This window comes from Sminthopsis crassicaudata, chromosome 3, assembly GCF_048593235.1.
Source record: "Sminthopsis crassicaudata isolate SCR6 chromosome 3, ASM4859323v1, whole genome shotgun sequence".
Classification (NCBI taxonomy): Eukaryota; Metazoa; Chordata; class Mammalia; order Dasyuromorphia; family Dasyuridae; genus Sminthopsis; species Sminthopsis crassicaudata.
The window spans coordinates 426,795,653-426,819,280 of NC_133619.1; the positions used below are offsets into that span (position 1 = coordinate 426,795,653).

Consider the following 23,628-nt stretch of genomic DNA (forward strand, 5'->3'; position numbering starts at 1 on the left):
TAATATCTTTCCCCTAAATCCTTTAAAATCTATATTTGAAAAAAATTTTTCTCATCTACTAAAAAAAATCTTACTTGTAGTATCAATATCCCTTCCACAATTCCATCTTTTTCATCTCATTAGCCTCTTTTTCTCTGTTAATAAGAATGAGATTTAGAATAAAATTTCCTTGTGTTAGTTCCTGCACCTTTTGGAGGATAAAATGATGAAATTATCATTATGGTAAGTTTAGAAATTTAAATATTCTGTTTTTAGGAAAGCATAATGTCAAGCAATGCTATCTAGCTAATTGAAATCCATTGGTATTGTATCTGCTTTGAATCAGTCCTGTGATTAATTTCCTGAACTGCTTATCCATTTTTTTCTAAGTACTTTGCAGTATAGCTCAATAATAATATTGCTTCTATTTTAGCATTCATTTATCTTCACCCAAATTATTTTTTTTAAATCAAAACCAAAAAACTAAAAGATATTATAAACTAAAATATTTAACTTGTGAAACAATTCAAGTTTTAATTAATGAGTAAATCTCCATTGTATTTTTCTTTTAATATAGTGGCTCAATGCATAGAGAAAGACGTAAGTTTTTAAGATCTGCACTGAAAGAATTAGCAACTGTCTTGTCTGATCAACCTGGCTTGCTAGGACCTAAGGTAATGAATTTCACATTTATTTTCACTAAAAAAGTGACATTATGAAATCCTAAATTGAACCATTCAATAATGTAAACTCATTTTAAATATTTACTTTGGAATCAGATTACATTTAATTAGATTGAATAAGAATATTTAGAAGGTACTTGAAAGATTAACTAGATCAACCTGGACCTTAATAGGAATTCCCTTTTCATATCTTAAGAATTGGTTAGTAATCCTCCGCTTTGAGATTTCTAGTAAAGGAGAATCTATTAACTTGTTACACAAGCTGCCTATTTCATTTTTGAACAGCTCGATTGAGAAGCTTTTTCTTGCATAAATCCCAGATTTACCACTCAGCAATTTCCTCCCTTTAATCTTAGTGATTCCTGTTACCTGTTTCATTCTTTTAATTTCCCCAAAACAGCAAGAAGACTTTTTTTTTTTCTCTCAAAGCTTCCCTAATTCTATAATAGGACTTGTTATTCTGTACTTTCTCTTGACCTATCTGTCTCAGATTTAATGACTTTTGAGTACGAAAATTCTGAGGGTGGGAGCTATTGGGAGAAGATAAATGGAAGTGTAGTTTGGAAAATATTCTTTAGAACTGTTAAATTATAAAGTCTGTAACCTTCTATTTTTCAGGCACTTTTTGTATTTATGGCATTATCTTTTGCTCGTGATGAAATTATTTGGCTATTGCGTCATGCGGATAACATGCCAAAGAAGAGTGCAGATGACTTTATAGATAAGTATGTTAGAATTTTTTTTTTTTTTGACATATTAAGGGTTCAGGGACTTGGGGTAATAGTAAAAATATTTTTAAAAGAATTCTACTATTAATTAAAACATTTAGACATTTACTGCAAGCTAGGCACTATGGGTACAGCTTGCCCCTCAAGTAGTTTTTACTTTAATGGAATAGGAAAGGAAGACAATACATAAAAAGACTCTTGAAAGCTGGGGTGAGAAGAAATAAAGTATAATCCAAGGAATGCATAATGATGGGAAATGACCTGGGACCTCTCTTGATTTTTTATTCTTTTTCTTTTATGAGGCAATTGGGGTTAAGTGACTTGCCTAGGGTCACAGAGCAAGGAAGGGTTAAGTGTCTGAAGCCAGATTTGAACTGAAATTTGAACCCTTCTGACCCAGGGCCAGTGTTCAATCTGTTGTACCATTTTACTGCCTCTGGGACCCCCCTTCAAATGAAAGCTTTGGGAATATTTCTTGTTCTGTCCTCTAGTTCTCCAGTCACAAGGGCAAAAGGTACTGAGGATACTGATGAGGTTTTAAAATTAAACAAAGCTAATACAGTCTTCTGGGATGAATCCTGCTTCTATTGAGATTTCTTGGTGGCATGTGGAATCCATTCTAAAGAGTAAAAACTTGTGGGAAATAATTAACAAAACAACCTTGTCTTCTCTCACATATTATCCAAATTTGACAATATTTTATAAATTTTATAGCATAATTGAAAGACATCATACTTACTGAAGCTAGGATAATAAAGATTTTATATTAGCTTTCAGAGCCTAATAGAAGAATCTTAGACTTTTGTGCAATTATATTTCTAGTATTTGACTGCTATCTAGTTGATATAATGGTTGATATAATGGATACAGTGCTGGTTTTAGAGTCAGGAAAATCTGAGTTTTATGCCTTTGATGATAGCTAAGTGAAACTAGGCAAGCCACTTAATCTTTTTGTGCCTTAGTTTGCTCATTTGTAAAATGAAGAAACTCAATGCAACAAGGTTTTTTCCCCAGTTCCCACAATTGAATAAAGTTTTGTCATGTAGATCTATAATTGAATAGAAAGGGAAGTGAGCTAGCTCCAGCATTGAATTACAAGATAAAATTTGGGGTTCACTCAGTTTCTACCGTTAACCACAATGTATCTTAATCCCTTCAATTCTCTCATTACTCAAATAAAAACCAATCTAAATTATTGGAGAAATTTTCATTGTTCATGGACAGACCAAGACATTTTAATTAAAATGACAATATTACTGATATTAATGTATTTTTTTCAGTGCTAATAACAAACTATCCAAAAATTACTTTGTAGAGTTAGAAAAATATAATAGCACAATTTGTCTGGAGGAACATAATCAAACCTATCAAGAATATTAATGGGGGGCAGCTAGGTGGCGCAGTGGATAGAGCACCAGCCCTGAATTCAGGAGGACCCGAGTTCAAATCTGGTCTCAGACACTTAATAGTTCCTAGCTGTGTGACCCTGGGCAAGTCACTTAACCCCAGCCTCAAAAAAGAAAAAAGAAAAAAAAAAGAAAAAGAATATTAATGAAAGGAATGGGAAGGGAGGGAATCTAATAGTATCAGATCCCAGATTTGTCTTATAAAGCAGTATATATCATCAATTTGATACTGGTTTGGGAAATAGGTTGAACAAACAATAATAACATATAAATACAAATAGGTAGATATGGCAATTAGAGAATTTGTCTTGTTTGATTCAACAACATGTTTGTAAAGAGATTACAACAGTTTATCACCAGGATTGTATGTTGTGACCAAGTGGGATTTATATTAGGAATGGAGAGCTGGTTCATTATCTGAAAAACTATCAGTAGCAAAACTAACAAGTCATATGATTATCTCAATAGTTGTAGAAAAAGCATTTGACAATACAGTATGCATTTTTTAATAATAACACTAGACAGGAGTAAATGGAATGAAATACATGTTTGTTTGTAAGTTTGTTTTTCTTGTTTTCCTTGATGGAGAGAGGTGGATCTGAAAATAATTTAAAAAAAAAAAAAAAGAGATTTAAAGTAAAGGAAGTAGGGACATCTATTGCAGTGAGCAGATTTAGATGAAAATATAAGCAACCAGTATTGAAGATCTTATAGGACATTTAAAGGAAAGGAAGTAGGGACATCAATTGCAGTGAGCAGATTTATGGATGAAAATGTAAGCAACCAGTATTGAAGATCTTATAGGATGTGATCTTTTTTTCCCCTCATTTGTTTAAAAGGCACATTGCTGAACTGATATTCTACATGGAAGAGCTCAGGGCACATGTGAGGAAATATGGACCAGTAATGCAGAGGTATTATGTGCAGTATCTCTCTGGCTTTGATGCTGTGGTTTTAAATGAGCTTGTTCAGGTAAAAAAAAAAAAAAATCAGATTTCTTACTTTCTATTATTCTGTCTCTTGTTTATATTATAATTAATTTCTAAGAATTATTACTAAAAATACTTATACCATTTATATGGTGTTTTATGATTTGTAAAGAACTTTTCAAAAAGTCCTCTGAAGGATATATTTTTGAATATTGTCATCTCATACTTGAAGCTGAGGCTCTAAAAGATTTTATAACTTGTCTTTGACTCACTATGATAGAAGTAAGATTTGAAGTCAAGTCTTTTAATTGCCAGGCTACCAAATTTGCCAGAAGCCCATCAACTACAGTTGATATGAGAATACTCAGAGGAGCTGGGCTCTAGTGTAAACTCTGACATGTAGTAAGTAGCTTGTGACCTTAGGGACAAGTCACTTAACTGCTTTGGGCTTTAGATTCCTGATTTACAAATGGGACTGGAATAATAGCTCTATAGTTATGTGATTCTGTGAATTTTTTTGCTATTTTTTTTTTTTTTTTTTTTTTTTTTTTTTTACTTTATCATTTAATAATAATTAAAAACCTCATTTTGTAATTGTAAGGGGGTATGCTTAAATTTGTTTTTCTTCTGTTGATTTTTCTTTTTTTTTTTCCTTTCTTTTTTTTTTTTTTTTTTTTTAGTATTATAGTAATTAAATTTCAGTTATGTTTTTGTGTTTTTTTCCTAAGAGATGTTAACTACACCAGTTATCCTGTTCCATAAGGATATAAATTCTTAACATTTCCGTCCCATTTGAGTAGTCTGACAAAAAGGGAAACCACTCTACTTTTATTTGCTTTAGATTATATAAATGATAGCTGTTATCTCCCCAGAATATTTTAAAGTAGAGGAGTATAATAAAAGTGATAAAAATCTGAGATTATATTGAGTTCTTTAAAATTACAAAATGAATGGTTTGGTGAAATACCTTTATTTTACTACTCCACAATTTTAAAACCATTTCTGCCTTTTGATGTATAATAATAACAACAAATTTCTAGTATTGAAATATAAATCTCAGTTGTTTTTAGGATATAGCTGACTGCAAGACTGGTATAAAATCTTTTTTTTTTCTTTATACTGTATTATTAGAGATTATTTAAATTTCTGGTTGCTTTCCTCACATATCCACTAGGTGGAGCTCAGATGTTTTCATTTTCTAGTTTTCACTGAAATCAAATGGACAACTATTAATTATATCCTTTAGTAGAGAAATAACTTGTGACAAAAGTAATTTTTGTCAAAATAACTACTGCTTACTAAGTAAGCCAAAGGGATATGTTAATTATTGATTTCTATATTGTCTGTGTGTCAGAAAAATAATTTTGAACTTCAAATAAAGGCTCAGTAAACGAACAAACTCAGGATGAGTGAAGCAATTCAGACTTTAAAATGTACCTTCAGGAAATGGGTGTGAAAACTCAGAATGAGCTCTCACACACTTTTCAGAGGCAAGATCATAACCTTTTATTTCTTCTCCAGCTTCAAAGTTTCCTTTCCCCCATGTCCCCAATGGCTGGGGTGATGAGGTTTACATTCTTTCCTGATGCTTTTACAATGTGCCCTCTCTCCCATTACATACATTATATGACAATTAAAAATGAGCCTTAGCTCCTTTTTGAGGAGAAGTTAATATTTATGAAGCAATTAATCATGCATACTCTATACTATATAACCTTTGTCTTACTTTCAGCTTTTTTTTTTTTTAAACTACATAACTAGTCCTGTCCAGTCTTACCTAATTTTAATTGATTTCAAGAGCTCCCCTTCACCTCTCCTCTGTATTACTTCCAGTTTCAAACTTCCAATTTTCCTCCACTACAGGAACATAACTATTTATTGTTTATTACATATATAAAAAACTCTCTGGTACATTGTATTTAAAAGCCATAAGATTTGTACTGTGGACCAAGAAACTAGTTCATTTTGGTTATCTTGTTAATTGTTAATAATTGCCATAGTCAAATTTTGTAGCATTTAACATTGATCTTTAAAGAGATTTCTGTTTTTGTTATGCTTTCTTTTATTGTTCCTTCAGAAATATATTGATTTTTATAGTGACAAAACAAATCCCTAACTATTACATGAATCATATTATTATTTATTAAATCACTAAGCTGAAAACACATTGTATATCTTCAGACCTAATATTTTAAACTTTAATATGATCACTTTTAATATCTTGGGTGGGAAAGTTTTGGATTCTTTTTTAAAGCCAATTTAAATCACCCTTTATGTTTCATTTGCCTGTCATTTATTTAAAAATTTAAATCATGTACTGACTTTTTCTGGTTTTATTTCAGAATCTTTCAGTGTGCCCTGAAGATGAGTCAATCATCATGTCCTCCTTTGTTAATACTATGACTTCCCTAAGTGTAAAACAAGGTAATAGGTTTAATAAGGATGAAATAAAGCAAACTTTCAGAGCCTTTAATTATTTTCAAGTCTGATTTACTTAAGATTTACTTAGTATTTACAAGATTTTTTTCTTTCATTCTTAGAGATGTTTGTTGTATTCTGCTTTGCTAACCTCCTTTTTTATGCTATGAGAAATAAATAAATACGGTATTATGTGATATTTAAGAAAAACCCATTTTACTAATTCAACAAGAATTGTTCTTTACTTTTTTAAAAACAAAAAAAGCTAAAGACAACTTAATAGATATATTGTAATAAAATGGGTATTTAAATTTTCATCTATCTACTTTGTGAAAGCAAATATACGGTTTGGGGATGGGAAGAGTTGTGTTCAGATCTCCCAAACTTAGTAATTATGTGACTTTGGGCTTCCAGTAAATCCTTAGGACTTTTTTATTCTTAGGGCTATTAAAGGAGCTCCTGATTTTATCTTTTTGAATTGCCTTATTTTCCAGAAATACTGGTCTCCGAACATGCAGGAGGCCCTGAATGTGTCAAGGATGAAACCAATTATTCCTCTTCCCCCCAGCCGACATAATTTGTTTGCACCTCAACCTAGATTATCTTTTTTTGGGAAGGCAAAACCAGCACCAGCTAGTCTGTATCAGACTGGAAAAAAATTTTGTGCACCTTAGTTCTTTGCAGATAGTGGACCCTCCTGCTTCATAATCTAGCTGTTCTCAAGGGAAAAGAATGAGGGTTTTGCCATCACCTTGTCTCCTCTCTTTCAGGAGGGCTTTTGTCTTTTCCTTATCTTTACTGTACCTTTTACCTCCCTTGCCATACTTTTAAGAAGTATGCAAACTTTTGTTAGGACTATGAATACATTCATTTCTTGTAATAAATCTAGTCTTATGACAATGTAATTGCATGTTTCACATGTCATACAAAAGTTAAAGAAATTTCCTACTGGGAATTGCCCGTGTTATTGAATTTAGTTCTTGTAATATTCAGGTATACTTGCCTTATATCAAATTACTTATTTAGCTTTCAAAAAGTTTTGAAAAGGGATGGTACAAGTCTTAATTTCGTGATTAAGAAATCTAATGAAGTTTTAATCATATAAGCATACTATAATAAATATACTTCCATGTGTGCAGTTATTTTTATAAAGTTCAAGAAAAACTATGTGACTCCTTCGTTTATAAAGACTAGTATTTGTAAAAAATTTAGTATTAATGTAAATTTTTAAGAACCATTTCTATCATCAAAGCTAGGTTTTTCTTTTTTTTTTTTTTTTTTTTTTTTTTGTTTTGTTTTTGTTTTTCGAAAAGCATCATGGTATGGAGAATAATTGGGAATAAGAAAATAGAGACTATGGACAAGTCTACTATTTAACCTCTTGATTCCCAGAAAACTCTCTAAGAAGACTGATTAGAATAGTTGCAAATTTGCATTGATAAAAGAAATTATCTTACTAAGAATCTCTAATTCCTTATTGGGAAACTAATGAAAACACAACTTCGAACCCCCCAAAATTAGAAACAAAACTTTTTTGCATGTGTATATGTTGAAAATGCTTATTTAATTTGTACTCTTTTCTAACTTAATTCAGTTGAAGATGGGGAAGTATTTGATTTCCGAGGGATGAGATTAGACTGGTTTAGATTGCAGGTGAGAATGACTTAAATTTTGATTGTCTATTCACTTTTGCTTATTCATTTATGTCTCAGAGTATGTCATTTAGATGAGTAAAAAATGTTAAAAGACAAGTTCATTTAAGTCTTTAAGAACAATTGCAGTATAATTATTAAGTATTCCTGAGTGAGCACTGAATTAATCTACTGTATTAACATAATATCCTTCTTGCACAAGAGAAAGAGTAATATGGATTAGATGATAGTACAATTAACTTCACCTTGTAAATTCTCGTTTACATACAAGTTTGTCTAGCTTGACAAGCTTGTCTAGGCCATTGAGAGTCTTTCAGGTACTCTTTATTTGTGATTCTACAAGTCAGTATTCTATAGAAATATGTAAATTGAACATTTTTAGTCTTAAAAGTCTATAATTCTGCTTATGTTATATTAAAAAAGTATTTTAGCTGTGCATACATGGTTGTTTGGTTTAAAAATAATAAGCCATGTAGTTAAATGCTTATCATTCTTATTAAAGATCTTTTGAATTTGTGTTCTAAGGATCTTAAATAAATTTTTTATTGTTGACTAAAACAATTTCTGAAATTGTTAAATATTCCCTTAAATAATCTCACAAAAGTTCTGATAATTAGAAGAAGCTATGATGGTATCAGTTAACTCTTCTCAATCAGAATATATTTTGCACAAAGGTTATATTATTTCAAAAACATATAGCTTGACTTCAAAGACCTTAAAAAGATAATCCAGTTGATAAAAGATTTGTTTGAAGTATATTGGGCAATTTAAATTTAAATTTAATTTAAAAGAGGCAATATTTAAGATAATGAATCTTTTGTGAGAGTGAGATGGGAAATGAGAAATAAAAATTACCTTGCTGCAGTGAGGACCCAGATTAAGTTAAATAATGTGAATTTTTATAGCATGAAGTTATTCCTTCACTGCTTTTTACTGTTTTGGGAGACAGTATTACTTGCAGTTTTCATTTACTCTGTATGTTGTGCAAATGAGTTTATATTACAAATATGTTTTCTTCCAAGTTTCTGTTCTTAGCAATGAGATTGTGTTTACTGGCTAAGCTGCTTTATCTTCATTGTAATAGCTGCATTGTATCAGTTAAACATCTAAGAAATGGGGATGCTTTTTCATACCTAACAACTCTTAAAATAGGTTTGATTGGTATTGGTAACTTTTCTTTAGTTCTCTTGTGCAGTTTAGCAGAGGAGGAGATTGGTAATTGAGAGATTATAAGGTTAAGATTTAGCAAGAGGTAAGTAGTGATAGGATCAAAGAGAAAGATAATTGAGAACTGATGCTGATTAGAGTTGAAATGACTAACTGCAGATTTGAGACTGAAAAGGGAAGAAAAATAAGTCATAGTATGACTAATTGTCTGAGAAAGTCTTGAGAGGTGGAAGAGATCTCATTTAGAGTAAAAAATAGATTTAAGAGTAGTGAGACAAGAGGGGAAAGTGGCATGATAGGAAGATTATGGCCAGATAGAACACTATCAGTTTCTATTTAAGGAACTGGCATCTTGATTGGTAATGCTGAGATTGAATGTGGGACCCTTCCCTATGTGTGGCTAAAGCAGAGTAGGAAATAAATAGAATTTAAGGAAACTGAGGAATTGGGAAGCTTCGGAAGAAAGCAAGCATACTTGAATACTGAAATGCTAATGGAAGCCAAGGATGGAAGAAGAAAGTATGTTAGTGTGCCAGTTGTTGAACTTTTTGAGAAAGAGAAAATGATCTAGGAGTGAGGCTTATAGTAGCCATCATGATTTGAATTGATTTGTCCCATCCAATTTGTTTGCATATATGACAATATTTGTCACTCAAGTCATGTTGACTGTTATAGCCTGGCCTTTATTTCTGTAATACTTTTTTTTATTGATAGTTTTAAAAGAACACTAAAGTGAAATAAAACACAAAATCAAATATTGGGATTAGTTCAATCTCTGACATGGATAGTTTAAGTTTAGCTATGAGCTAACTAATTAGCTAAGTTAGATGGTTACTTTCCATTTGCCATATTTATTTTGTATAATTTTAATATGTTGTCTCTTCCATTTATTTTAAAATCCTCATATACAGGGATTTTTTTCTTGCTTTTTATATCCCCAACGTTTAACCCAGTGCCTGTCACAGTAAATGATTAACTGGTTTTTCTTTTGGGGTAAGTTGACTGCTAAGTATTGGGTAGGTGAGCTAATAAGCGAACATTAGACAGCTTCTAAACTTCTATCTTGTAAACCTGCACAATTACTGGCTTTAGAGAGACTACCTGATATGATGGAAAGAATACTGAATTCAGCAGAACCCTGCTTTTGAATTCTTTCTCTGACATTCCTTACCTGTGTAACATTGAACAAGCCATTTATTCTCTCTGGATTTCAAGAGAATGAAGTTAATAAAATTTGTAGTACTTTAATTCAATGTTATTATGAACCTCAAATGAAGTAATGAGCATAAGATTGAATTTCTGAGTAAGTGGAATAATTTCACTAAAACTATAGTGTACTGAGAGTAATGTGACTGTCAGGATATGTTTTGAATTTTTTCTAATAATGGTGATATAATGTGTATTCAGTGAATATTTAAAAAATAAGAACTATTGCTACAACTATGATTATTAAAATAACCAACCAAACAAAACATTGTCTTTTTTTAGGCATACACAAGTGTCTCTAAGGCTTCTCTAGGCCTTGCTGATCACAGGGAACTTGGAAAGATGATGAATACTATCATTTTCCATACAAAAATGGTAGATTCTTTGGTGGAAATGTTGGTGGAAACCTCAGATCTCTCCATATTTTGGTATGCTTTAAATTTTATTTTCAATTTTTGAAATATGGGATATCTTAAATATAACTTTCTCAATTATTTTTGCCTAAGTCTTTCTAATATCTTAAATTAAGAATAATGAAACTACTGATTTGAATGTGTCTCATTACTGAAGGGAACAAGAAAACAGGCCTCACAAAGTCTACCTTAGTCAGGATGACAGTGTTCTAGTAATGGTTAGTGATTGGTTACAAGGAAGTATATGAGGACAAGAAGACCCTTCAGATGTACCCTACTTGGGAGAACAGGTTTGATAATTTAGAGAAAAGAATCATTAAGGATAGGCATGCTTAGAGAAACTTGGTGTTAATCATGCCTCTGTGTACATGGTATAAATAAAGGAAATGATTCAAGTTTGAACTGACTAAAATATGTGCTTAGTAAAATATGCTTTAGGGAATTTGCCAATTCATTTCAGTTTTTTAAATGTTAGTAATTATTTCTTATAAGAGACAGTTTGCTACAGGAACAATAGAAACAAAAAATGAAAGTCTATCTTCAAGGAACATAATGCACAAGGGACTGAATAGACAACACACTGAAATCAGTCAAGGAACATTAAGTACCTACTATGTGCCAAACAGGATGCTAAGCAACCAGAATAGTTATTTATACAATAGATTACATGCAGGCTAATAGGAAATGATTAACAGGGAAGGGCACTAGATTTGAGGAAGATTGGGAGAGACTTCCTTTAGAAGATGAGATTTTACTTGGGACTTAAAGGAAATCAGGTAAAGTTAGAAAGCAGAATTGAAAAGGAGAGAGTTTTCTAGGCTGGGGGCAGCTAGAAAGAATATCTGGAGCTGAGAAATGTAATTCCGTGTTTGTGGAATAGTCAGAGTATTGAAATATGGGAGTTTAACCAGTGTCTCTGAATCAAAGGATGTGTATTGAGTAAAATGCAGGAGGGGGCTATCTATGAATGCTAGAGGATTTTTTATTTGATCCTGGAGTTGATAGGGTGCTACTGCAAATTATTAAGTACAGGGGTGTGGATGACATGATTGGACCTGTTCAAGATGGTGTCTGAATGGAATATAGAGTGGGGAGGGGAGAGACTGTAAGCAAGCAGAACCACAGATAGGCAATACTTCAGAGGAGAAGTGATGATTGTGTCAGAGAAGAGAAATGTATTCAAGAATTATTACAAAGGTGAACTTGACTAGCCTTGGTACCAGCTTGGAAGGGGGGGCCCCAGGTACTGTGCTAAGTGCTAGGAATATAAAGAGAAAAATGAAGTAGTTTTGGTCCTCAGGGAGCTGGAACAACATATAAAGATGTATAGAAAATATGTAATTAGTCCAAGGTAGTTTAGAGAAGAATGGAATTCGCCATGAGCTTCCTCTTCTAACCTTCTCTACTTCTCAAAACCCCTTGATATCATCTCTTATTCTCTCATCCTTTATTCCAGACTTTGATGAAGAAGTTAACCCTTTATGTCAAGCCTACTTCATCTTAATCCCATCTTCCCCTTTTCTTCTTCAGCATTTTTTCAAAATCTACCACTTTATTTTTCAATTTTTCCCAATATGCTAGATCTGTCTATTACCTGCAAATACAGATATCTCCCTCAACTCTCAGTAGATCATCCTGTCCCCTCAGCCCTTCTATTGTTTTTCTGTTTCACAAGTCAAACTCCTAATTTTATTTTATTTTTTTGGTGGAGAGATGAAACAGTGGAGGAGGTGGAGGAAGTTTTATATGTGTTTTATATGTGTTGCCTCTTGTTACTGTTCTTTCTGGGTTACCAGTCATCTCTTAATTGATGAATCTAGTGATCTTTTTTTTAATCTTAATCCTTGGTCTCTGCAGCTCTTAATATTATTTACTATTTGTTAGGTGTCTTTCCCTATTGTCTTTTCTGTTAACTCTGGTCTCAGCTGATTAGATGACTCTTATCCTCTAAGTGAACCACTGATTTGTCCCCTTCTATTTTTTCTAGAAGATTGCTTCCATTATCATTCCCAGTAATTCAAGAAGTATTTTTCCTTTTGCCTGGACTTGTGCTGAGTGCTGTGGTTGAAATACAAAGAGTGAAGCAGTCTTTAATCAGAAGGAGCTTACATTAATCATTCTTTCCTTGTCTTCTGGTTCCTTTCCTGCTACCTACATTTGTACCTATGTCTCCCATACCATTTTTAAAAAAACACTCATTTGATTAATAGCAGCTCTCTTCTCAGGACAAAAAAAAAAATGGAAATTGAGAAGATGTTCATCAATTGGGGAATGGCTCAATAGATTATGGTGTGTCTTTATGATGGAATATTATTGTTCTGGGGGAAATGATGAGCAGGATGTTCTCAGGAAAAAAAAAATCTGGAAAGTCCTTTAAGAACTCCAGCAAAGTAAAATGTAATTATACATATACAAAGTAATAGCAATATTCCAGGATGACCAGCTGGGAATGACTTTTCTATTCTCAGTAGTACAGTCATCCATGACTACTTTGAAGGACTTATGATGAAAGATTCTATCCATACCCAGAGAAATAATTAATGTGTCTGAATATAGATTGAAGCATTGCTCACTCTCCTTTTTTTTTTTTTTTTTTTTTTTTTTTTTTTATTTTTAACCTTTTTTTCTCTCTCTCTCTCTCTCATTAAAAACAAATGTTAAAAAAAGTGTTTTGGGTGTAAGATGAGAAAAATATTAAATAAGTTAAATTTTTAAAAAAATACTCATTTGATCATCCCAGCAGCAATCCTTCTCTGTCTCCTTCATGGCTAACCCCAGAAAGTACCACCATTTTTTTTTTTTTTTTTTTTTTTTTTTTTTTTTTTTCATTTGTTTCTAAATCTTCTGTGGCCTGACTCTGAAATTGCCTTCTCTCTAAAATTACCAAATTTAGAACTCTTTTCTCAATCCTCATTCTTATTTACCTCTCGTGTTTGGCAGTATTAATTACTCTACTCTTCAGATAATTTCTTCTTTCTTGATTTTATGATACTGATTTCTTTGAGTTCTACTTGACTATTACTTTGTACCTCTTGTCTTACACACTAACAGTAGGTGACTTGCCTATAGTTATATAATTAAGTCTCTGAGATACCATTTCAATCTCGTAACTCCTTTAAGTTCAGGACTTTCTATTTTGCCATACTTTTATCTTTCTCTGCAAACAGCCGATCACAAAGCTATTAGAACATGAAAATATACCAGCCTCTGCAAAGAGAAATTACACAGATTGCCCAGATCTTATGAAGGGTTTATTGTCAATTCTAGAAGTAATATTTAAATGTTTTCCATTAATGTGGGCTAAACAAGGATTTGTAAAAAGCAAAGTTGTTTTTGGTGCTTTGATAGTAGAATATGTTTTAGACTTTAGAAATACATCAACTACTATAAGTGTATTGTGATAAAGGCAAATTGATGTACAAATTTTTCACCTTGTTAAATTGAGGGAGCAAAATTTTTAGGACGTAATTTTGAATTAAATCCTGAATTTGTATCTGCTCTATAAGATATTTGTAAAATCAGAATTTATACATAATAGCGTACAGTTCAAATGGTAGTCAGTGGAATAGTAAAATTTGAAACATACACACATAAACATACTGAATATTTTGCTATATAGATTCCTGAGAGGTGTTTTAATCTGTTTTAGGGATTTTTAAGATTTATATTCTTTGTAATAGTGTGTATAAAATGTCATGTGATTCATTATGTAAATTGTTAGTACAACAAATTTTGCATTTTATAATTTCATATAAGTAATATTTTTATGACTTTGAGGTTTATCATGAGTATCTTTTTTTTTTAATAACTTGCATGTACAGAAAATGTTGCAAAATAATAATTCATAATTCATACTAGATTAAAGTGAAATGTGTTGTTGTAAACTTTGTTTACCGTAATTGTCTGAAATACTGATCCAAAATTAATTTTCCCCAATATAGTTTTTATAGTCGTGCATTTGAGAAGATGTTTCAGCAATGTTTGGAACTCCCCTCTCAGTCAAGATACTCAATTGCATTCCCACTGCTTTGTACTCATTTTATGAGTTGCACACATGAGCTGTGTCCAGAAGAGGTAATTTCTTATTTTTTTAACATAGCATGGATAACTATGACTACGTAAAATACTATTATAATTGTGATTGAGTGGATGTGAGTGGCAAATCTTAGCTTTGGAGTCAGGAAGATCAAACTTCAAGTTCTGCTTCTTACATGCAAGCCAGGAGTCCATGGGTTAACCTCTCAATATCCAGCGGTTCCCTTAGCCATTTATTTACCACAGAGTTGCTGATATATGTAAGTGGAAACATTGTCTACACTGGAATTACTTATTCAAATGAGATAAAATTATGTTTCCAAACTCTCCCCTATCAGTATATGTTATTTTACCTTTGTATTTATACTACCTTCATTCCCATGTTAGCCTCCCAAGGTTATTACTGACCTATTTGGGGGAACTATTTGAAATGGAATTATTTAGAACAATAGAATGTCAGTTGGAAAGGACATTAAAGATCATCTAGTCATAGTTACTTATTTTATAGGTGGAAAAATACCAAGGCTAGGACAGGCTAAATGACTTGCCAGAGATCTCACAATTAATTTGTGATCAACTGGAATGAAACCCAAGTTTATTGACTCCCAAGGCCAATATTTTTTTCATTATATCATGGTGAATATATGTGTGTTTATTCAATTTTAAAAAGTAAATATCTTAATCATTTTCTTTTCTTATATGTGTGCCTACACACACACACACACACACACACACACACACACACACACACTTTAAAATATTTATGAATTGTTCAATTAGCTGGAAAACATTTCTTATGATTTGTTTTTTCCTGCTGTTTTTAGTAAGAGATTATGCTTCTCAGTATGAGAAGTATAAAAATCTAACAACAATGAAAGTAGTTCTGGATTTGGAGTCAGAGAATTTGAATTCCAGTTTTATTATCTGACCTGTATGACTTTGGATATAATACAGCTTTTGGGAGCCTTAGTTTTCTCATGTATGAATTGAGAAGTATTTCTTGATATCCTTTTAATTCTAAGTCTATAATCATGTGATTATATGGAGATGGTATTTACCACCTGGTATCACTCAGCAAGTGCTTGAGACATTGAATTAGACGTTTTTCATGGATGTAAAGGTGAATAAGTTACAGTCCCTGCATTTGAGTACCTTATAGTTTTAACAACAAATATCCATCATCTGTATGGATATATTGGAATCATAAAATATTAAAAACTAGTAGGAATTATATAGTTGAATCCTCAATACTGTTGATGAGCAATTTTACAACCTATAATGTGGAATTAGAGCCAGGTATTAGTACTTTTGCCTAGTGTTCTTTTAGGGATGTTGCAGAAGAATAATTTTATGGTTAAAAAAGCCACAACAAAATAGTTGGAGTTGAAAATAATTTGAAAATAAGAGTCATTTCTCATGAGATCATTCATAAAGACGGAGCCTGAGGGTAGCATATAGAGAGTTGGTCTTAAAGCCAATAAACCAGAAAAACCTTGGTTCAAATTTTGCCCCTGTCACATATGCTGAGTGATATGAAACATATCATATGTGAAACATGACAACTCATTCAATATCTCACTACTTTTGAGAACTCTCTTGAGACTATTAAATTGAAGAGAGGGAATTTTCTTACTAGAAAGTTCCCCATACCAATGAAAACACAAGTGTATTCCCTATTCCTAAGATCCCTTAATGTTAAAGCAATAGATACAACTTTCCAAATTCTTTGTGAAATAGAATGTTTACTTATTAAAGTTGGTGACAATGAGACCAAAGAAATTTTTGTTCTCTTCTCCTTTGAACATTTCTACAATTAGTGCCTTTTAAAGTAGTTTATTTTTGTTTTTCAAATAATTAGGTTAAATCTAACCCTCTTTTTTATTAAGCAAATTAAAAAAAAAAAACAAACCCTGAAATAAATCCCTCAGTATATAACTAAATAGTTATTGGGTCAAACAAAATCCCACATTAACCATGCCTGAATATATGCTTTCTACATTTTAAGCTAATCACCTCTCTATAAAAGAGGTGAGTTACATGTTCCATATTCATTCTTGTGGACTCATAGTTTAGCATTGGAATAATCAGCATCCTAAAGATTTTGAAAAAAAAAATTTTTTTCCCTCTTTAACACAGTTATCATTGTGTAAATTGTTTTCCTAGTTCTCCTTACTTAGCTCTTCATTGGATCATAAAATTCTTCTCTTCCTTTGAAATTTTTTATTTAATTATTTCTTACAATACAGTAATATTCCATTACATTTATATGTATGTATATGCACTATAATTTGTTTAGCCACACTACATTTGTAAATTTAGCAAATCATTAGTAATCCATCCATTTTTTAAAAAAAGAAAATCAATTAAATAGTAAAGAGATGCAGTGGAACAAACATTCAGGCTCACTTATGTGCCAGGTGTTGGGACACAAAGACAAAAATGTAACAATCCCAAGTTTTGGGGAATCTGCGTTGGAATCCTATTTCTGCTCGCTCTTCTACATCTTTGATCTTGGACATTCATTTCTCTTCTTTGGGCCTTAGTTTTCTCATGTGGTTCCATAATTTTTTTTTTCTGTTTTCTTAGTGTTAATCTGTAATCTTTATTTATACTATATATAGAATAATTGTATATAAAATAAAATTTGAAAGTAATATGTTAAACATCTTTGTCATCCCCACCAGAAACAAAACCTTCATTTTCCATATTATTTCTTCAACACAAATACTAATACTTATTCATTTGGAAACAAGAATGTAGAAATGAGTAAAGCTAAAGATGTTTTCTACTTTTTCATAACAGTAAATTTGATTTTTTTTTCATTCTGCTTCTGTGCTCAATGTATTCTTCCTTATTTTCCCACTAGTTTCAAAAGAGAGGAAAGGAGTAATGGATTAATTGCTTTTAAATTCTTTGGTCTAATAAGCTAGGAATATAATTTTTAGAAGTAGATTTAAATATTTCAGAAATCTCATCAGTGTTGATGTTCTGCATACTGACACATTCTATCATTTTACTATGCTTTTGTTAGATAGTCTTGATAAATTAGTGTATTGAACCGTCTGTTAATGAGAGCAGTAAGAAATGGTTTAGAGTTGGGGAGGAAATAATAAGCAAGGGTGAATAAGGGAAAATTTGTTAAGCACTTACTCTGTGTCGGCACTGCTGGGAACACAAATCCAAGATAAAAAGAAGGCAGTTCTTATTTTTAAGAAGCCTATATTCTAATAGGGAAGATAAAACATAAAGAGGAATTGGAAAGCAGAGGGAGATGAGGTTGGAAGAATAGTTGAATAGGAGTAAAGCTTATGGTGAAGAAGTAAAAAACTAAAAAATAAAGAATATTGTGATGAGTTAGAGCTAAATACAATGGAAATTAGTATAAATAAAAAGATGTGAATATTGATTTGAATTTTTAAAAATAAGTACCATTTATGTGTCAAGTACTGTGCCTTTCACAGTTATTATCTCATTTAGTCCACACAAAAATCCAAGAGCTAGGTGCTATTATTTTACAGCTGAGGGAACTGAGATTTTAATACTGGTCTTCTTGATTCCAAGCCCACTGCTATCCACTGTGCCACTTAGCCTGTAGAAGATATAAAGCCACAAATGAAATAGATGTTGATCCTTTGAGAACTTCAATTTTATGGAGAGAAATGTGCACTTAAATATTTACAAAATGAATGCAAGGTTATTGGGAGATGGAGCATTAATATCTTGAAAGAAAAAAAAATCAGGAAAAACAGAATACAGTATCACATGGGAGCTTTGAAGATGATAGAAATTTTGAGAGAGAAAAATGCAGAGTGCATTTGAGGCATGGAGGGCAGCTTTGCACAGCTGGCAAGGCACAGAGATGATAGTTGTCTTGTATACAGATATTAAAGATCAATTTGACTAAACCAAAGATCATTTGAACAGGATTAATTTATAATAAAGTTGAAAAGCTAGGGTGAAAACAGGTTGTGAAGGGCTTTAAATGCTAAATAGAGTTGTATACAATTCTGAAAGCAAAAAAGAGCTTCTGAATTTACTTGAGTAGGAGACTGATATTCAGATATTTTTAAGGAAAATAACATTAACAACTATATAGAATATGAATTAGAATGGGGAGAGGATTAAAGTGAAAAGAACAGTTAGAGGTTGTCACAACAATCAAAATAATGAGAGCTTAAACTAGTATGGGGCTGTAAGAAGGAAGAATGTTAAGGGATCCCCTGAATTTGTCTTTTTGAGTTGCCATATTTTCCAGAAACACTGGACCCAGAGTACGCAGGAGGCCCTTAATGTGTCAAGGATTAAGCCACACTCAGGATGATATAATTTGTTTTTACTCCAAGCTGTATTCTTGTGTATCCTTGGGAGTCAACACGCACCAGTCAGTCTGCATTAAATAGAAAAACTTCTTGTGCAGCTGGTTCTCTATCTTTATGGTCTTAGCATCCTATCTTTATAATTTTAGCATTTCATAGGGAAAAAGAATGCTGCTTTTGCCATCTTAATTATTCATAATTTTTTTCTCCCCTGCCACTCCCAGTTAGGTTGAGATTTCTGTTTCTTCTCTCTTCTTTGCAATTTCATAAATATGCAACCTTCTGTTTGGATTGTGAACTCTTCCTTGACTTAGAGTTCCACATGCTTCACATGTTTATTTCTCTTGTAATAAGCCTAGTTTTCATGCAAGTTTCATGAAGTTGTGATTGCCTGTTGACTAGAGAGAGAATGGGATGGGTATGAGAGGAGATATTGAAGTATAATTATATACTTTATAACTGTTGGATATTTGTGATGAAGGAGAATGAGCAGATGAGCTTGAAGAGATGAGACAACATATGCTTTTGACTGGAAAGATGACTCAAAAGAAATAGGGAATTTGAGCAGAGGAGTGAGTTTAAGGAGGGTTTGAGTCCCATTTTTCTTTACTTTAAATTTGCTATAGTATTAGACATCCAGATAGAAATGTTTAATAGGCAGTTAGTGATATAAGAGACATTTGCATAATGATGATATTTAAATCCATAAGATCTGTTCAAGTCTCAAAAAGATACTATTGAGAAAGGAGGGAATAAAATCTAGGACTGATTTACATTAAAGGATAGATAATATATGAAGATCTAGCAAAAGGTGATTAAGAAGGATTAATTAGATAAGTAATAAAGGAACCAGGAGAAAGCAAAGATTATCCAAGAAAAGAGGAATTTGAACACAAATTGAGGTAATGAAAAAAGAAAATACTGCTTTTTGGAGAAGTTAACTGCCTATTTTTATTACCACATTTACTTTTTAAGTCTATTTTTAAAATTTTGTGTTTATCTAAATAAATTGGCTTCTTAATTAATATATACTATGGTTAAGATACAGATTCACAAGAATTAAAAAGGATCTCAGAGTCTACCTAATCCAATGTGTACCTGATCAAGGAGAGTCTCTTGGAAAGATTATGAACTAAATGAAAATATTATAGTCTTTTATATTCTTCCTGACCTTTTGAATCTCTTCAGAGAAGTACTTTTATAAAATCAAATCAATGAAATATACTTATTGTATACCTCTTAAGTACCTGGAACTTTAACTTAAATTATCCTTCTTTATTCAGGAATTATATCATTCAATCTGATTCTCAAAGCAAATGTATGTTTTAAAACATTTGTATTTTGTTTTAACAGAGACATCATATTGGGGATCGGAGTCTTTCGTTATGTAACATGTTCTTGGATGAAATGGCTAAGCAAGCTAGAAATCTCATTACAGATATTTGCACAGAACAATGTACTCTTAGTGACCAGGTAAGAAGTTTTCCCTTCCGTGCAAATAGAAAATTTGTATACAAACATAGAAAACCGTGACCAGTAGTCAGCAATTGAGTCATATTTTGACTTTGAGTTCATTTCTTTTGCTATTTTGCAAACTGATAATATTTTATAGATGTTGGAAAATGGGAACTGTAATGAGGACAATTATAACTATTTCCTATAGAAATTTAAATAACATAAATCAGTTTTTTTTTTAATAAGAAGCCCTCCCAAATTTAAGAAGTTTCATACATAGCAAACACTCATCAGATGGAGATAAATGGTAGCCAAGAGCCACAAAATCTTACCAAAAAAAAAAAAAACACTGTTGAAAGGCTTTGAAGCAGTATCATTTCACAAAACAGTGGAGAAGGGAAAAATAGCTTAAAGAAAACTTGCAAAAGTTAAGTAAAGTCATGTCAATGAATTTATGAATGAAGATGAAAAGAGAAGAATAAATGATAGAAAAGATCTGTAGCGATTTTTATAAGACTCTTTTTGCCACCAAAGATAGTGTAGAGACTGTAACATCAAAGTCCTTGATGTACCTGTAGAAAAAAAGAAAAATTCAAGAATGCAAAAATGAGGAAAAGCAACTAGACTAGAACAAGGATATACAGAGGAGGTTAGCTGAGGAGGTTATCTGGAGGTGACAGAATTTTGGAAGCATTGAATTGATTCTCAGCATTTCTGAAAAAATGGGAAGATACCAAAGGCATGGGAGAAAAATCTCAGACCTATTATTACCAAGAAAAGGCAATGAAACAGTGACATTAATATTTTTGTATCCATCTGTATAAAATTTTTATAAGGTAAATCTGCCCATATGTGGACTATATCCTTAGTAAAGATATTAGAAGGGAATGGCCAGACCTTCTGCATCAAGGACATCATAAATCCATTTCAGTATATGTTAACCAAAACATAGCATACAATCATAAAAACTGAAATGTACAGAAAAAAGAAAGATCACAAAAAGAAGATGAAATCATAAAGAATGGGGAAAGTGTCCATGAGAATCTTTGCTGGGAGGAAAGTGATTTTTAAGCAAAGAAGCAGTGAGGGGTATCAAGACAGATATGTTGACTAAAATTGATGCCATTGAAGGAAGCAAGACAACAACTGCTGAAATTTGTACAGCAATTTAAGCTTTACTTTTTCTAATTTGATACACATAACTTCATTGTGAAGTAGATGGTAATAATAGCTAATATTTATATAGTGCCTAGGGTGTGCCAGCACTGTGCTAAATGCTTAGCAATTGTTCTTTCATCTGATTTTCACAATAAATCTGTGAGGTGCTTTAGGAATGATGATACTCTTTATTAGAAGAAGAAACTAAGGTTCATAGGTTCACTAATTTAACTTGTCACACAACTGAAAATACCAGAAGCATAATTTGAACCCAAGTGTTGCATCAGGTTCTGCATCTGATGTAAACATCTTTTTAATAAAAAACATACCATTGCTATCAGGTAGATTCACTTCTCTGGGTGGTTTAAAAACCATTCAACTTAGAGTTTCTGGAGCCTTTCTGAAATATGAAAATTGTCTTTATATTCTTCTTTCTCTAAGGACCTATAACTAGGTCAACTTACTTGCTCAATACAGTCCTAGTTGGTAATATAGGAAAATGGGAGAATTCACTTGTGCCTCCCTAGGCATTTCCTGAGCCCCAATATTTTTCCCATTATATCATACTTGATTCTGGCATTCAGAAAAATTGAAGTGACTTTGTAATATAGAAGTAAACAATCCTACATATCCAGTTGAGATCATAAATTTAGAGCTGAAAAAGACTGAAAAGGGCATCTAATCCCAACTTGATTTTGTAGCTGAGAAAAGTGAAGTCTACAGAGACATAAATAGTAAAATGACATTTAATATGTGAAGCCGTATCCTTTAATTTCAAATCTAGAGAGGGTTCTTTTCACTACATAATGTGCCTTGGTGTATGATTGAGCTATTCTAAAAACAAAACAATTATGGAATCATTTAATATCCTATTCTAGGTAACTTCACTAAAAAACAAGCAAAGTCCTGTTAATTTCAGTAAGCCTTTACGAATTACTGTATTCTATATTTAAGCAGCTATTCCATAAGATAATATAAATATAAAATATACAAAATATAAAATATAAATATAAAATGTACAAAATATAAAAACATAACAGTCCCTGACCTTACAGAGCTTGTAAATGATTGGGATACATCTTGTCCATTTATAAAATTGATTTGGTACCAGTTTCCTGACCCTGGTACCTATGCTTGGTAACAGTGAATTGAAGATGGAAGAGGCATTGCTGGACAACCAATTCTCTGAACAATGTGAATTTTAGTGGACTACTGATTTAATATGAGTTAATGGATATGAAAGGATAGTCAAAGTGAAGGTAATCTTAGACGGTATTGAAAAGAGTTATATCCATGTTAGAGAGAGGTTGTGCTTTTATATTTGTTCAGGGTGAACCATGTTTGGAGTATTTGTGTTTATTTGGGTACCACTTTCTAAGAAGAGCATTAATAAGATGGGGATCCTTGAGGAGAACAATAAGGATGGCAAGGGCCTCAAGATTGTGTAATGAAGTTTAAAGGAATCAGTGGCATTAATCATGGATAAGGGAATACTTGGAAAGTTATGATAGCTCTCCAAGTTTCTAAGGATTGTTTTGTGGGGAAAGGATTAGATTTGTTCTAGTCCTAGAGAGTATTATGGTGGATGGAAGGGAATTAGTGGTTTCCTCATTTTTTCTAACCCAATATTGAGAGTGAAAATATCAGGAATAAAGGGAAGAGAACAAGCCAGTAAATTTAAAGTTAAAGTTGGTAGCCCATTTTAAAAGAAAGTTCCATATTTATTAGAAATAGTATAGACATTACTCCTTAAAAACAGACAGTATTAAAAGAGAAAAAGGTTTTCATGTTTTCTTGTGATATGCTTTTAATTATAATTATGCTTTTAAGTTCATTTATTCAAAAGAGATTTCTTGTCTTTTTTTTTTTTTTTTTTTTTTTTTTAATGTAGTTGCTGCCAAAACATTGTGCCAAAACCATCAGTCAGGCAGTCAACAAAAAATCCAAAAAACAGACTGGAAAGAAAGGGGAACCTGAAAGGGAGAAACCTGGAGTTGAAAGCATGAGAAAAAACAGACTGGTGGTAACCAAGTAAGACATATCCTTTAATTCCATAGTCTGTATGTCTCTTTTCTTTTAGTTC

At 31.9% G+C, this 23,628-nt stretch overlaps 1 protein-coding gene across 4 annotated transcripts in view; it reads left to right on the forward strand.

The window, feature by feature from the left end:
* Positions 1-23,628, forward strand: part of NCKAP1 (NCK associated protein 1) — a 104,798-nt gene that overhangs the window by 53,793 nt on the left and 27,377 nt on the right. For all 4 annotated transcript variants that reach the window (XM_074302932.1, XM_074302931.1, XM_074302933.1 and 1 more), the window contains 9 exons: positions 557-653; positions 1,281-1,387; positions 3,636-3,768; positions 6,068-6,149; positions 7,738-7,796; positions 10,451-10,596; positions 14,523-14,655; positions 20,286-20,405; positions 23,437-23,576. In XM_074302932.1, the coding sequence (XP_074159033.1) occupies positions 557-653; positions 1,281-1,387; positions 3,636-3,768; positions 6,068-6,149; positions 7,738-7,796; positions 10,451-10,596; positions 14,523-14,655; positions 20,286-20,405; positions 23,437-23,576 (1,017 nt within the window). The remainder of the gene's footprint in view (positions 1-556; positions 654-1,280; positions 1,388-3,635; positions 3,769-6,067; positions 6,150-7,737; positions 7,797-10,450; positions 10,597-14,522; positions 14,656-20,285; positions 20,406-23,436; positions 23,577-23,628) is intronic.